This window comes from Corvus moneduloides, chromosome 4, assembly GCF_009650955.1.
Source record: "Corvus moneduloides isolate bCorMon1 chromosome 4, bCorMon1.pri, whole genome shotgun sequence".
Classification (NCBI taxonomy): domain Eukaryota; kingdom Metazoa; phylum Chordata; class Aves; order Passeriformes; family Corvidae; genus Corvus; species Corvus moneduloides.
In genome coordinates this window covers 22,612,639-22,626,342 of record NC_045479.1, presented here as the reverse complement: position 1 = coordinate 22,626,342, position 13,704 = coordinate 22,612,639, and the positions used below count along the sequence as shown (strand labels likewise).

The following is a 13,704-nucleotide window of genomic DNA, read 5'->3' as shown; positions in this document are numbered from 1 at the left end:
GAAATACCAGAAGCGGTTCTAGCCCTTTCTGCTTCTCAGCTTCTGTTACATCGAAGTATAGGGGTGGAGAAGACACATTTGAGAGATGACAAATAAAAGATCCTAAAATTGGGCTCGCTGCCTAAACCTGGCAAGCAGTAAAATGTACCTATCTGGTACCATGAGTTACACATTTCTCCAGGCATATGGAGACACTTCCATCCTAGGGGCAGAAAGGCTCTTTGGAGTAAACAGGGCCAGTGACATACTTTGTGTGCCCTTCTAAGGCAGGAAGGGAAAAAGAAAAGGGAGGTTTATACCACACTGACATAGTAAACTGTAGTTTTGGATTTCCTCCTGCTCTCGTTGGATTGATCACCTGATATGGACTTGAAGAGTGGAAGAAAAGATGTACTTGAGCTGAACTGCATAAAATGCTAATTTATTTTCATTAACATACTCAGTAATTGGAATGCTGCTTTAGTTGGGATTGCAGCTTCCTGTATATGTTCTTTTTCCATGTTTGTCTTATTTCAGAAAATATAAGAAAATACTGAAAAAGCTGTCATTTAATGTTAAAGAAGGAATTTTAAAATAAAAGATTGCTTTGTTGATGAGCCAAGTAACATCACAGAAGAGTCATTTTAAATTTGGGCTTTTGTTCATACCCAAGCAATATAGCTGTTTGACAGCTCAGGTCTGTAGGCTCAAGCACTATGTGAGGAAAGGGGTCCAGCACAGCCCCAGCAACACTGGGAGGCCGGATAGACAGAGAAAGAGAACTTGACTCAAGATAAAGCAGCATTTAGGCTGTGCTCATTTCTCTCACATGCTCCCCAGACAACCCAAAGCCTGTACCAAAAGGGCTAATCTTACACAGTCCTTTTGGTTGTTTTTAATGCCCAGTAAAAATGCATAAGCCTTCTCACTAGTTCCCGTTTCCTTATGGAGGCAGTAATTAAACTGTCCCATTGATAGAAATGCCTCTGACATAACGTCTTTGCAAGAAACTGAGCCACACTTACTTCTTTTGAAGTGAGACTAAATATTTTTAAAAACTGAACCTACAAGGGTAACCTGTCCCTGTGGAGCCAAATAGGTGGAGTGGGAGTTTGCATGGCTGTCCTGAGTTTCAGGCACTATGCCACTCAGTGGTTTCTTCTGTTGCAATTTGGCTCTGGCACTGAAGGAATGTGTTGAAGCTAGCAAGGGCCTTTTCAAAAATTTTATTTATTTTTAAATAATTATTTCTTTCATTTGGAAACAAGGTTTTTCCTCTTTGTTGCAGCTGCTCTATGCTGTTACGGTTTATATTTACTAGAGTACCTGAAGTGGTTAGCACCAGAAATCACTAGGGGTCGTAGGACCCTGCAGCTGAACTTGTGGATGAGCTCTGCATATCAGTTACAAGTTTTGTGTGACAGGAATAGCAGGAGAAGATATCTGGTGCATTGGACAAGCTGAACAGGCTTTAGATGCATTTATTGCATTATATAGGTGGATCCTGGGTTGTGGAGAACAGGAGCATCAGCTGGGTAAGGCAACCTGTACAGTGTCTGCTCTGTATGGTCCCAGAGCTTGGTGAAAAGATTTATGAAAAAACAAGTAATAGTTGCAAGAGGTCTTCCTCTTTCCTTCACTGTATTTTGGTGTATTTGGACCTGCCGGTCATGCTAATAAATACATCCCTGTCTCAGAAATCTCCCAGCTGTCCACACTCATTGCTCCTATGACAGGAATGCACCATGCCATTATAATCCCCATTCTTGGTTTTATTTGAAGTACACATAAGTAGACTTTGCAGATCGCTTTGAAATGAGCAGGTCTGCCTGTGCGTGTGTACCTCTATCCTAAGATTTTTTTGTTTTTTCCTTTTTTAAGTAACCAGTAGCTTCAATTTTGCATCAGTGCATGGTTAAAAAGCAATACACGTCAGCTATTTCTTAACTTCATTTCTCCAATGAATTATTTCTCCTGTTTTTTTGTTTTGTTTTGTTTTTTTTGTTGTTTTTTTTTTTGTTTTGTTTTTGTTTTTGTTTTTTTTTGTTTGTTGTGCAGTTGACTGAAGAAATGTTAACATCCCGCTCTAAATCTCTCAGTGGAGTCTCTGTTCCCTTCTCTGATATAACAGATGGGTTATTGCTTGTTATAATTATTAACATTGTGGTGTGGGACAGGGCTAGGGTGGGAGCCATTCTGGGGGGCGAGGGCGGGGTGCTGCGGGAGTCGTTAAGGTTGGAATGTTAACTCCAGTGGTGACTGACTGTTTCCGTAATAGCAGGTTGTTGTGGCTGCACGCTCTAGTACTTGAGGCTGTGTACTTCACTGAGCTTGTGGTAGAGCCTAGGGCGAACTGCTGTCCCAAGAGAATGCTGGGATGGATAGAACTAGCCAATATGAGTCTGAACGTGGTGACTTTGCTGGTTGTTCTAGCTCCAGATGTCAGCATGCTTAGTTTTTAATTTTGATTAATAAATGTTACTCCATTCCCCCTCCCACACCTGATTCCAACCCTTCTTTTCTTCTTCTTTAATTTTGTTTTTTTTGGTTTGGTTTGGTTTGGTTCTGTTTTGTTTTCCTTTATGAGAGACATGAGTTAAAAGACAATTATATGATAAGCCTTTTTGGTTTCAAACTGCATCTTGCTGTCATGTTCAGAGTATGTGCCAGGCACATTTGAAGTGGCTTCTGATCTGAAACGTGACTGGCAAGTGTGAAAGTGTGGGGCAGAATGGGAATCAGGGTGCATGCTGAGGCGAGCTGCCCTGCGGAGGGTGGTGCCTGGAGAAAATACCACTGTGCCCAAGTGACAAACCAAGGGTTCAGGAAGCTCCTAACCTAAGGGGAATACCACAATGGCTTTGATACAAAGTTTTGTCTTAATTTGGTGAGGTTAATGAAGCTTTGATTTGAATTAAGGCTGCACCTCATTCCTCTTGACTCTCTCACATTTTACATGGTGGTGCAATGACACCATGGCAAAACCAAGCAAAACATCCCCAAACCATCAATCCAAAATGTAGGATTTGAAACAGCCAGGTGAGATTAAAAGGGCTAAACTGTAACATGACATCTCTTCCAGGCCATGTTTCACAGGTGTAGATCTGTGTTGCTTTTTCTCCTGTTAACTAGAAGATTGAAGAGGCTGCAAGTCCCTTTTCTCTGGAGTAGGAAAGGGTCTGCAAACATGTTTTGGATAGCATGTTAGCCTTCACAAGGCTAATGCAGGCCACACAAAACAAACCAATATTAATTTAAAATCATTACTTCTAATTTAAAAGCTACCCAGGTCCAGATTGAAAATTGTTGAGCAAACACACAGTTCTGTAGTGGAGCTGATCTTGTACTCTTAGTTACATATATGCAAAAAATATATAGGGAAGAAGTGGTAGAGGTATGTTGAACTGTTTCTGGAGGTGAAGAGCATAACTCTGCCTCCTGGTCCTTCAAGCCCTGAAATGTCAATTGGAAGAAAAAAAAAAATAACCAGAAGCAATCTGGAATTTTCTGATGGTTTTTTATAGCTCATTGTGTTTCTAGAAAGTCAAAGCTATGGTTCATTTACCAAGCCCTCACCCCCACCTTCAAAAAAATGTGTTCAGAGATACAATAAAGATCTAACCGGGGGGCTTCAGAGCCCCCTTTGCTGCCTGCTGTGCCACCTTTGTCCCTGGTCTGAAAGGTGGCTGGCCTTGGTCTTTTAGTACCGCAGGCCTTGCTCTGCCCCAAGAGCTCCTTGTGGGAGTTCCAGGAGGAGACTCACAGGTTTTCCTCTGAGTCAGAATTCACATTTTGACAAGACAGCTGTTAAGTACGTTTTTAGTAACTACCTCTGATCACCTTTGCTACAAGTGTGTAGCATGGGCAGAAATGCAGCAGCAGAACAGACTCTTCTGGCATAAATTCCCTTGACCTGTTTCCTTTTTCTATGGGGAGGAGGGGAGAACAGTCTGGTTGGCCTCAATGTTGGTTTGCTTGTTGACAGCCCTGAAACCACCAGGGACTGTCTTCTCTGACCATCTTTTCCTGATTGCTTTTTGCCTTCTCTGGCTATTGATACTTTTGCACTTGTGGACCCAATTAAATTCAAGCCCTTTGGGTTTTTCAGGCTGTAAAAAAGAGAGGGTAAAACAAAAAAAAAATAGGAATTTCTCTGAATGGTCCCTGTTCTAAAATACTTCATATAAGGTGTCCACCTCTGTTTTCCCCTCCATAAGAGGAAGGGGCCATAAAAGTTACCTTGCATGCAAGATTCTGGGTCTTTCCTTGTTTCCATTTCCTCCATGCCAAATTGCATTTTTTGCAGGGTTATAACAATGCTCAGTCTTCCTTTATTGTATTCCTTCTGCTAAAGAGGATAATGGAAGGGCCTCCCTGGTCCCTCTAAGGAAAGGAATATACATGAGTTAATGGGTGATGCTTGTGATAGACATGACATGGGAGCTGATGCAGTTTGAAACACTTCCTCTCCTTGTGATGTGTGTGACATTTTTTAAATTTTTTTTTTTATGCTCTGCATGGGTGGACAGGTATCTGTAAAGTCAGTTCTCTTCTCTCCTGCAGGGTGGATACGCAGCCTACAGATATGCACAGCCTGCTACTGCAACAGCAGCCACGGCCGCTGCAGCCGCTGCAGCAGCTTACAGCGATGGGTATGTAAGGGAGAGGTATCCATGGGGGCTCGCTTGCTGTGCTCAGGGATTCAAGGAGCATTGATCCATCACAGAACTTCTGCTTCTTGCCCCCGTTTCTTTGTCTTACCTGCACTCGCATGCGCGCGCATGCATGCACCACCCGACACGGAAGACTTGAATGCACGGTTTGTCTCTGCTCCTGGACAGTATTGCCCTCGGTGTATGTGAGCTGGCACAAATCCTGGCCTCTTCCCCATCCTTGTGGTTCTCTGCACAAAGCAGGCACCGTGGTTACACCCTCAGAGGCAGAGATCTGGCTCTGGGCAGGTTACTTAATCTGTGGGTGTGTTTCTCTCCCCATCATAAAGTAAAAATGACTCAGCTCGTGCAGTGCTCTAGGATGCTTTAACATGCAGCTCTGAATAGATACAAAGGATTGTCTTCATCAGAGTGCTTGCCTTAAGATTTTTCATTGCCTGTGCAGTAAGGCCGTGTTTTAATCCTAGCACATGTAAGCCCATTAAAGTTTATACTCCTCTCATAGTGGAGAATTCCTCACTGCTTTCCATTTAGCAGCTGTTACTGTGCCAGTAGCACTAGTGCCAGCAGTCACTCTCCTCCCTAATTGCATCATGCAATTACCCAAAGGTAAGGGGTGCACTAGCTGTCATTTCAAGGGTGCTGACCTCTTTCCTGCAGGCCAGGCTCGTGGCCTCTGCCACATTCCTCCTGGCAGGCCGTTCTCTTGCCCATCTCATACAGTGCATGGCAGCATGCCCGTAGGATCTCTCTGCAGAGGGGCTGCCTGCATGCCTGTGTGTGCGTGGATGCATACATGTGTGTGCAAGGGCATGCTGCTGTGGTCAGACAGCTATTTCTCTGCCCCTCCCAAATGACTTTTTTTTCTTTTTATATCTTTTCTCCCTCTCTTCAGTTATGGCAGGGTGTACACAGCAGATCCTTACCATGCCCTTGCCCCTGCCGCTAGCTACGGAGTTGGCGCTGTGGTAAGTGGGATTTTCTTTCTTGGGCTGTTTCTCATTTCCAGCATGGGGAACAGCTGTCTGCTGGGTATCATGCAGTGAAACTTCACCCAGAAAAACTTCTTTGTTGAAGGAGGAGGTCCTTAGCAGCAGTGCTGGGTTCCCAGTTGTTTGGCATTCATATCTATGTGTGCACTAAGAAAGGAACCAGGCTGTAGGAGACCAGTTATTACTTGGTCTTGCACATCATCTACTACAATGAAAAATGAAAATGAAAAGCGACCAGAACTGCCAGAAGCCAGAACACTGTTGGTGAATCAGTAGAACTGTATTGAGGTGATACATAGAGCAAAAATCAGCAATAGTTAGAGATTCAGGATACCCTTTCTTGCCATTTTCAGTTCTAGGAAGCAAGGGAATAAGTTGTTCTTGTGACATCTTGCAGCAGAGCTGCTTCACTTGGTTCCCTCTTGCACTAGTGGAAGGATTCCGGTGTCCTGCCTGCCAGCAGTAGTTACGCAAGGGCAGGATGAGGTATGCTGGCATTGGAGGGGAGTGGAGCAGCTTGCTGAAAACATATGCTTGCCCATCTGCTAGCCAGTGCAGTATCTGTGTTGTTGCAAAGGCTGGAATACAAATGTGTTCAGAGAAAAAGACACCTAAAAATAGGTATCTGCAGTGTAGCACCTCTGTTTCAGCCTCAGCTCATCCTGTGGATTCTCTTTAGTCAATGAGAGAAAAGCAAGTAATTCTAGGATACCCAGTCATCATATCTATTTTAGACCTTTACCTTGAGGTGAGGTGAAGAGCATCCTAGAAGTCCTGGTCTCTGCAATCTGTAAAGGCAGCCTGGACAAGTGGCTTGAGATTAGGACTGGTGAGTCCCCTCTGTGGTACTGAATTCCCTTCCACCAAGACTTGCCAAACTTCACCTCCAGCTGGCTGGCCATGAGCATGCCCTCCTGAGCCACATCTTTGGTTTTGCAGGCAGAGTTCTCTCTTGCTTCTTAGAGGTGCTGATGGTGGCGAGTCAGTGCCAGGACAGGCCCGTTGGTCCTGCCAAAAGCATTTGGGTGCAGTCCTGGGTATCTCTTCACAGTTCTCCTCCTAACAACCTTTTTTTTCTCCCATTTCATTTCTACAGGCGAGTTTATACCGAGGTGGCTACAGCCGATTTGCCCCCTACTGAAGTGACGTGAGCCCCCTGCAAATGGGACAGCCCCCCCAGTTCATGAGGCCTGGCTATTGCAATATTTACTAGTAGAGGAACTCTATAGCAAGTTGAGGAGGAAAAACAAAAACAAAAACAAAAAAAAAAAACAAAAGAGAAAATACTTTTTTATACCTCACTATGTTCTTTGAATATGTATTTTTTTTCCTTTAAATTTCTGCCTTTAATTCTTTTGTTCCAAAGATTGTGCTTTTTTGTTTGTTTGTTTGTTTTTTGTTTTCATTTTTGGGGTTTTTTTAACTGTGGTAAAAATAATGCATTTCCGTGTCTGTATGTTGGTGCATAGCTTATCCTACCAATCACGGAAAAGGCGATTAGTGATAAGGAAAGCTGTTAGAAACTGATATGCAATTAATCAGGAACACGCAGACAGAGTTACTTCCCTGGGTCTGGTGCTTGGTGCCTGTGAGACAGGGAGACGTGAGGGAGAAGTCTCCACCTGCCGTGTTTCTGGTCTGCAGAAGGAAGCACTCTTTGGCTGTGGCTGGGACCTGAATGCTGGTGGGAAGTAGTCATTTGCGTTTGGAAATGGGGGAAATGCAGAGACTTTCCTTGTTTCCGTCACCATCTGATGTGCACAGGTTGTGACAGTTTCAGCAGTGTAAGAACTTTAGACTTCGCAAGAGAAGAGTCCCTCAACCTGCCCAAAGACTTCAGCTGTTACCTGCTGTATAGGGGACAAGACTTTGAAAGGAGTTTTTGATGAGGATGATCTTTTCCCCACACACGGAACTTTTACTCGCTGACTTTTGTCCACTGCAGGTGGCTGTAATTGTCTTGGTTTTCATTCCTCCTTTTGAAGATCTTTCTCTCTTGCTGTCCCTTTCCTCCCCTTCATTCCTCGAGGAGTGGCAGATGCAGTGCAGGATCACGCAGAGTACCTCTGTTGCGGGCAGCAAGTGGTTAAACTTGGGGAGGTGAAGCACCTGCAGCCTCGCAGAGGAAGAAAGCGAGCAGAAGAGTCGAGCATGGCACACGCTCTGAGGCCCAGCGTGCAAGGGCTCTGCTCCTGTTCATCCTGGGCTGATTAGGTGCTTCTGCAACTATTCTATTTCAAATAACGTGAGTGAGGAAAAACCAGTCACGCATAAGCTGCTTGAGTTGAGGGACAAGCATGTGAGTTTGTGTGGGGGAAGAGGATCCTTTACATCTAAATGTGATCCTGAAGTAGTTTTGTGTCTGGCAGAAGCAGTTCGTGCAAGCTCTGAATTCATAGGAACTTCCTACCACAAGCTGTTTCAGGCCCTTCCATAGCTGCATTGGAGTCCCTGGGTTTGTTTTGCCCAGCCTCTCATAGAAAGTTGTGCACCTGGTCTGCTGAGTCCATATAGACACTACATATTAGAAGACTTGGAAGGCTAGAGACTAAATAACTGAGGGCTCCACGACTCCCAAGACCATCTCCCTTCTGCTCTCACATACAGAGAATTCGCTGTATTTCAAAGACAGCACACTTAGAGGACTGTGAGCTGTGATGTGATGCGGAGTTGCTGCTCTCCAGACCTCTATGTTCAGCTGCTGGCTCCTAGAGTGCTCCCAGTAACCCCAGTGGTCAGAGGCAGGCTCTAACCACATGCTGGAGAGATGCAGAAGTGTAATTGTACCGCGCTGCCTCGACTCCATGGGTTGGTGCTGGGGTGAGCCACTGCCCCCAGAAGGGCAGCTTAGAGTGTGGGTTTCTTGGCGGAGCCTCTCCGGCTCCTGTCGAACACCTGCTTTTCCATCCACCGCTGAATAGGAAAATTCCTGCATTTAACACTAAGCAAGCAGAGGTCCCGCTCCTGGGGAGGTGTCCTGGCCCAGCCACACACAGTCACACATTTTTTGCTCTTCCCCAGTGATAGATGGAGCCTCTCTGTGCACAGCAGAGTGGAGGCACCTCAAATGGGAAGAATGGGAACGCCATTAGTTAAGCTAGGGACCCTGAAGCTATTGATTTTCTGGAGGAATAGCTAGATAAAGGGGACACCAAACTGCCAGCCTGTTGGCCACCTTTTTTTTCCCTGGTTTTATTGTTGGTTTTTTACTTTTTTTTTTCCAAGCCAAAGTTTGGTTTGTTGCTGTTATGACAATTTTTTTGTTGTTTGTATATAAATATTTTAGCTTGAAAATAGGGAGGGGGGGAACAGGGTGTTGGGGCTTTCACAAAATCTAGGAAATGAGGGAGACTTGGTGTGTTTGGGGGCTTTTACTGCCTGAGTTGTGGTAGAGATAGTCATATTCAAGGGGAGCTAGTTCCACTGCAGAGCAGCCAGGGGACTTGTGGAGCTGGGATGCAGCAAAAACCTCTACTGGACTTGTTCTCCCCGCTGTGGATGGAGGGCCTGAGCGAGGCCATCCCTCCCCTTCCCGCAGGCAGTTCTCAGGCTGTGAGCCCAGGAGCATCTGCAGAGCCCTGCTGGGGCAGCTGCTCCCCCACTGCCCCTCTCCCACATTCAGTTCAGCTGGTTCTGACTGCTGCTCCCCAAAAGCTGGGTGCTCCCTCCCTGAGTCCCCTCCCCTGCCCTGGCAGTGCCACCTGCAGTCCCCCCCCCCACCACTTGGCCTCCCTGGGAGTGGGAAGGCCAGCCCCATTTCTGCCTCCTGGCAGAGTCTATGCATGGCAGCTTCAGCCCGCCCAAGTATATTAGGAATGTGAGGGGTTTAGTGCAGAAGCACCCAACCTTTGGGGGGCCGTGGTCCCCCGATCTCCGAGTAATACCTGTTCTTAGACCATCCAGCCTGATTCCTCCCGTATGCGAGCCTGGCCTGCTCTGGTCCCTCCCTGCCGGGCTCCTCTGGTGCATTAAGCAGCCAGTGTCTCTATGACTCCGCAGTTAATGCTGCAAGATCTTCCCCTGGGGGAGCTTGCTGATATCCCGGCTTCCTGCTCTCAGCACTGAGCTGCAGGGGGGACGCCGGGACACTTGCATGGCTGGGGGCCAGAGGTAGCTTGCTGGTTCCAGGTGTCCAAAGCACCAGACCTCCCAAAAACTTGCATGGCAAGGTTTCTTGAGTAAATGTTGTGCCGTGACAGGAGAGCTCTTCAGCCTTTCTTCCCTGTTGGCAAACAACAGCTCCAGTTTCACTCTGATGTGTTATGAACTGGCTAGAGATGCTTTCAGAGTAGCCAAGGTGTGGCTATATCCATCTTCTGAAGAAGTGAGGACAAAGCCTATATCTCCCTATGCAAAATTAATTACGTTTAATAAATTGAACTGGGCCTTGGCTTGTTAGAATGATGGCAGCTAGTGCTTGTCCGTGCGATGGGTCTGCAGTCACAGGTCCCTTGCAAAGCAGGGTTTGGGTTTCTGAGGGAAAACACACAGGCAGCCTGGCAAATAGCTTGCTGTTTGTCACCTTCTAGCCTGGTGGCATCTGGGATTCCTCTTGATGCAGAGAAAAAAATGTTTCTTTAAGTGTAGCTGTTTGTACTGTCTTTCAATAGGTCCAGCCAGTACATGATGACATACAGATGAAATTTTGGTTTGAAGAGTTGATTTATATGATGTGCTGGTCTGTATTTCCTTGCAGTTACAGTTGTGCTGGTACAAAGTAACTTCTGCTGGTATAGCATATTCTCTAGTGGGAATAAGTTATATTGATGCCCAGCACATGAGCAAACTGTTGTCCCAGTCCCCATGCTTGGGAGGCTGCACTGCTGTAGGTGGGTTAGCTTTTCTAAGAAAAGCCATGACAGGACCTGGAGGCGATGAGGAGCTCGGTATGAGCCTGCTATAGCCAGCTTTTCCCAGGTTAAGCAGTTATGTGGACCCTGTGTCATGAGTTCAGATAGACAAAGCCATGTTTAAAGATAGCTGTGGCTTGGCTGTTCCAGTGCCTGAGAGGGAGCAGACTTGCCCAGCGAGGAGCACTGGCTCCGGAGTCTGAGACCTGTGTTTCGGACAGGGCTCTGTCAGTGACCCCTCAAGGCTCCCTGTGGGGCAGTCTTGTTGCTACTTTAGACTTCGCTTCCCCGTCCCTAAAGTGAAGTTGAAGTTTATCCCCTGTTCTTACCCATTTTGAGATCCATGGATGTGAAGTGCACAGCAAGAGCTGAGGAGGGTTTTCTGAGTAGCTGGCTCGAGTGCTGGTTGTGGAACGGTTAATGAAGCCATTTCCCTGCCTGAAAAGAGACACTGGCTGCTGGGCTTTCAGTTCCAGCACCCAGAACTCCATCAGTGGGGAATACAAAACAGAGCCTCCTGGTTCTACCCACGTTTTTCCCCAGCCCATCCCTATCTGTATCTTCCCATCCTAGCCACGAAGATGGAGGCAAGTGGAAAACAGGTTTGGGGAGCACTTAGGAATTTAATAAAGGGAAACCCAAACAACAGCTCTGGGGAGCGCTTTTGCTGAGTCTAGCTCCAAAGGGAAAGCACACAGGCAGCCTGGCAGAGGGCCTGCTGCCTGTGACCTCCAGCCTGGCGGGGGGAATGCTGTCCTTGGTGCAGAGGGGTGATTTTTAAAGTGTTTTACCTGTTTGCACTGTTTTAAAATAGGAGGGGGGGGAAAACAAACCAACCTAGTGAACAAGATGAACATCCAATGTAAACTTCTTTGTGTTTTTATTTTTGACATGCTCTTGGATAATGTCAAACATTTTGTAGTATACACCAGTGAGACTTGATTCTTTGTTGCATAAAACACTATTTTTGGTGATGTTAATGTCTGAAAAGCCCATTCCCTCCATCCCCACCTTACTGATTGCCCTCTCCGCCCTCCAACCCCAGTAAACTTCTCTTCTGCAATGAAAACTCCAGTCAATAAGGCAAGCAGGAGTCTGATAGCCAGAGTGTGAAATGGGGCCCTTTGCAAGCAGGCTGTGGGGTTTCTACCTGGTACGCTTTGCTCCAGCCAGGAGTTGTCAGGATAGCCCCTGTCCCTCTGCAGTGCCTGCATTAATGGCACCCTAAACAGGACTTGGGATGGCCAAGCCTCGTCTCTGTTGCCACTGCGGACCCTGGAAGACAACTTCTTGCTGGGGCTGCCAGTGCTGCCAGTGGTTGACCTCTTGGGGCCACAGGCTGCAGCTGGCCCAGGCTTGTGCAGGAGACCAGCTTCCCATGCTGCCTCTCAACTCGTGGTAGAGCAGGAATGCATCAGCCAAAAACCTTGCCTGATTTCACCAGGAGATTGCTGGTGTCTAAAGCCGTCCACCCAGATACTCATTTGGCTGGCAGTCTGAGTCAGCAAAATGCCTGTTAATCTTAAGAATGTTTTTTCTTTCTAAATTTTTGTTGTTGTTCTGAAGTGGGTCAATAAATCTCTTGCCAGATTTCCAGTTCTCTGCTGGTGGAGGGGCTTGTTGCTTCCCTGAGGAGTAAATTCCTTACAGAAATCAGGCCTCCCACATGAGTAGTCTCAGTTCTGGTCATGTTTTTCTATTTTTTTCTGTTCACAGTATTTTTTGTGTGTGAGTGTTGTAGTTTTGGCAGCTCGATTTGGCTGCATTATCAAGTGACGAAATCATCCTCTTATACCCCAGGGGATATGATTTGGTTTTGTTTTCTTTCCTTGGGGTTTTTTTTTTGTTTTTTTGTTTGGGGTTTTTGTTGGGTTTTGTTGTTTTTTTTTTTTTTTAGTATGATAAATCCTGCTTGTAAATAGCTGGAGCTAAAACCTGGGGCTGATAGCAAATGAGAACCAGGGCTGTAGAGTGATACGGAGCTGGTGGAGTATTTTACTGACCTCACAGGCTGATTTCTTTGAGACTTGGAGATTTTCAGTGCGAGGCTGAGATGCCGCAGCACCTCCCATGGCAGTGACAGACTTGCCCCTTCTCGCAGTCTCCCCAGCACCTCCCGTCGCCAGGTACTGCTGGGGAACAGGACGTGTCCCACGTGGGACGCGTTCCCTTCCCCTGGATCATTTCCTAGGACGCCCGAGCCGCTTGCCCAGGGTCCCATTTCCCTGCTGACTCTGGAGAAGCAGTATCTGCATCCCAGGGCTTTGTGACAGCCTTTAACTTCCCGCCCTCCCTCGTTAAGTATCATATTGTATAGTAGCTTTCAGACCATACAGTATTCATTGGGTTATTCCTATTATTATCAAGTAGCTGGAATTGTGAAGGTTGGAGTAGTTAGATCTTTAGCTTTTATTCCTTTTTTTTGTATTACTATCCATGTGTATAAATTATTGATCATGTTGCTGGCTTTTATAAACTCTAAGCAAGGGGGGAAACCCTTCCTAACCCTTTGCAAATGGTAATGAAGCACTGTTTTTAAATAAAAGAGAGAAACACCAGTCTGCTGGCTCCCATGTGTTGTCTGTTTTTCAGCACATCTGGATGAATTTTGCTGGTGCATCTCCTTGGCAGGTAAAACGCAAAGAAGGGAAGCTGGTGTGAAGAACAAGCCGGGAGATTGGATCTTCTTAACAGTGATAAAGGGTGAAGCCTTGGCAAGTCATGCTGGCAAAATCCCAGCTCCATCTGTTCCTATACCAACCTCTCAGAAAATCCACACCTTTCCCTGCCATTCTTTCCCATTGCTGCTTATTAGCAGAAAAGGGCCAATTGTTTGGTATTTAATAAGAAGCCTTTTTATTTTTTTTTTTTTTCTCTCCAAGCCTAGTTGGTGTTTGAGCCTGTTAGTGAAAGGAGAGACAACCACTTCAAATTACGGTGTCGGCATCTCCTTTAGTGCCGGTGTAGCCACCCTCGCTCCCTCCATCTGTGTTAGCACAGGTTTAATAGTTAACACATAACTGGAAGCTGGGGTTCCTATGTCGGCATAAATTTCCTCTGGGAGTTTGGACACGTCTTTTAATCACTGCCCTTGTTGTCCTGCCTGTAAAAGGAGTGTTGCTGCAGACAAGCAGAAATTCATTCACATTCTGTGTAGTACTTACAAATCCTCCAGTGAAAGATGTCATGCAAATATAGATCCGTGTAATC

At 46.2% G+C, this 13,704-nt stretch overlaps 1 protein-coding gene across 18 annotated transcripts in view; it reads left to right on the top strand.

Moving 5' to 3' along the window:
- The window catches only part of RBFOX2 (RNA binding fox-1 homolog 2), a 179,400-nt gene extending 166,348 nt beyond the window's left edge, over positions 1 to 13,052 (top strand). For 12 of the 18 annotated variants that reach the window (XM_032107747.1, XM_032107745.1, XM_032107760.1 and 9 more), the window contains 4 exons: positions 2,038 to 2,114; positions 4,543 to 4,631; positions 5,548 to 5,620; positions 6,741 to 13,052. In XM_032107747.1, the coding sequence (XP_031963638.1) occupies positions 2,038 to 2,114; positions 4,543 to 4,631; positions 5,548 to 5,620; positions 6,741 to 6,795 (294 nt within the window). In that variant the 3' untranslated portion in view covers positions 6,796 to 13,052. The remainder of the gene's footprint in view (positions 1 to 2,037; positions 2,115 to 4,542; positions 4,632 to 5,547; positions 5,621 to 6,740) is intronic. The other 6 variants (XM_032107755.1, XM_032107751.1, XM_032107753.1 and 3 more) reach the window with 1 other exon arrangement.
- The last annotated feature ends 652 nt before the right edge of the window (positions 13,053 to 13,704 follow it).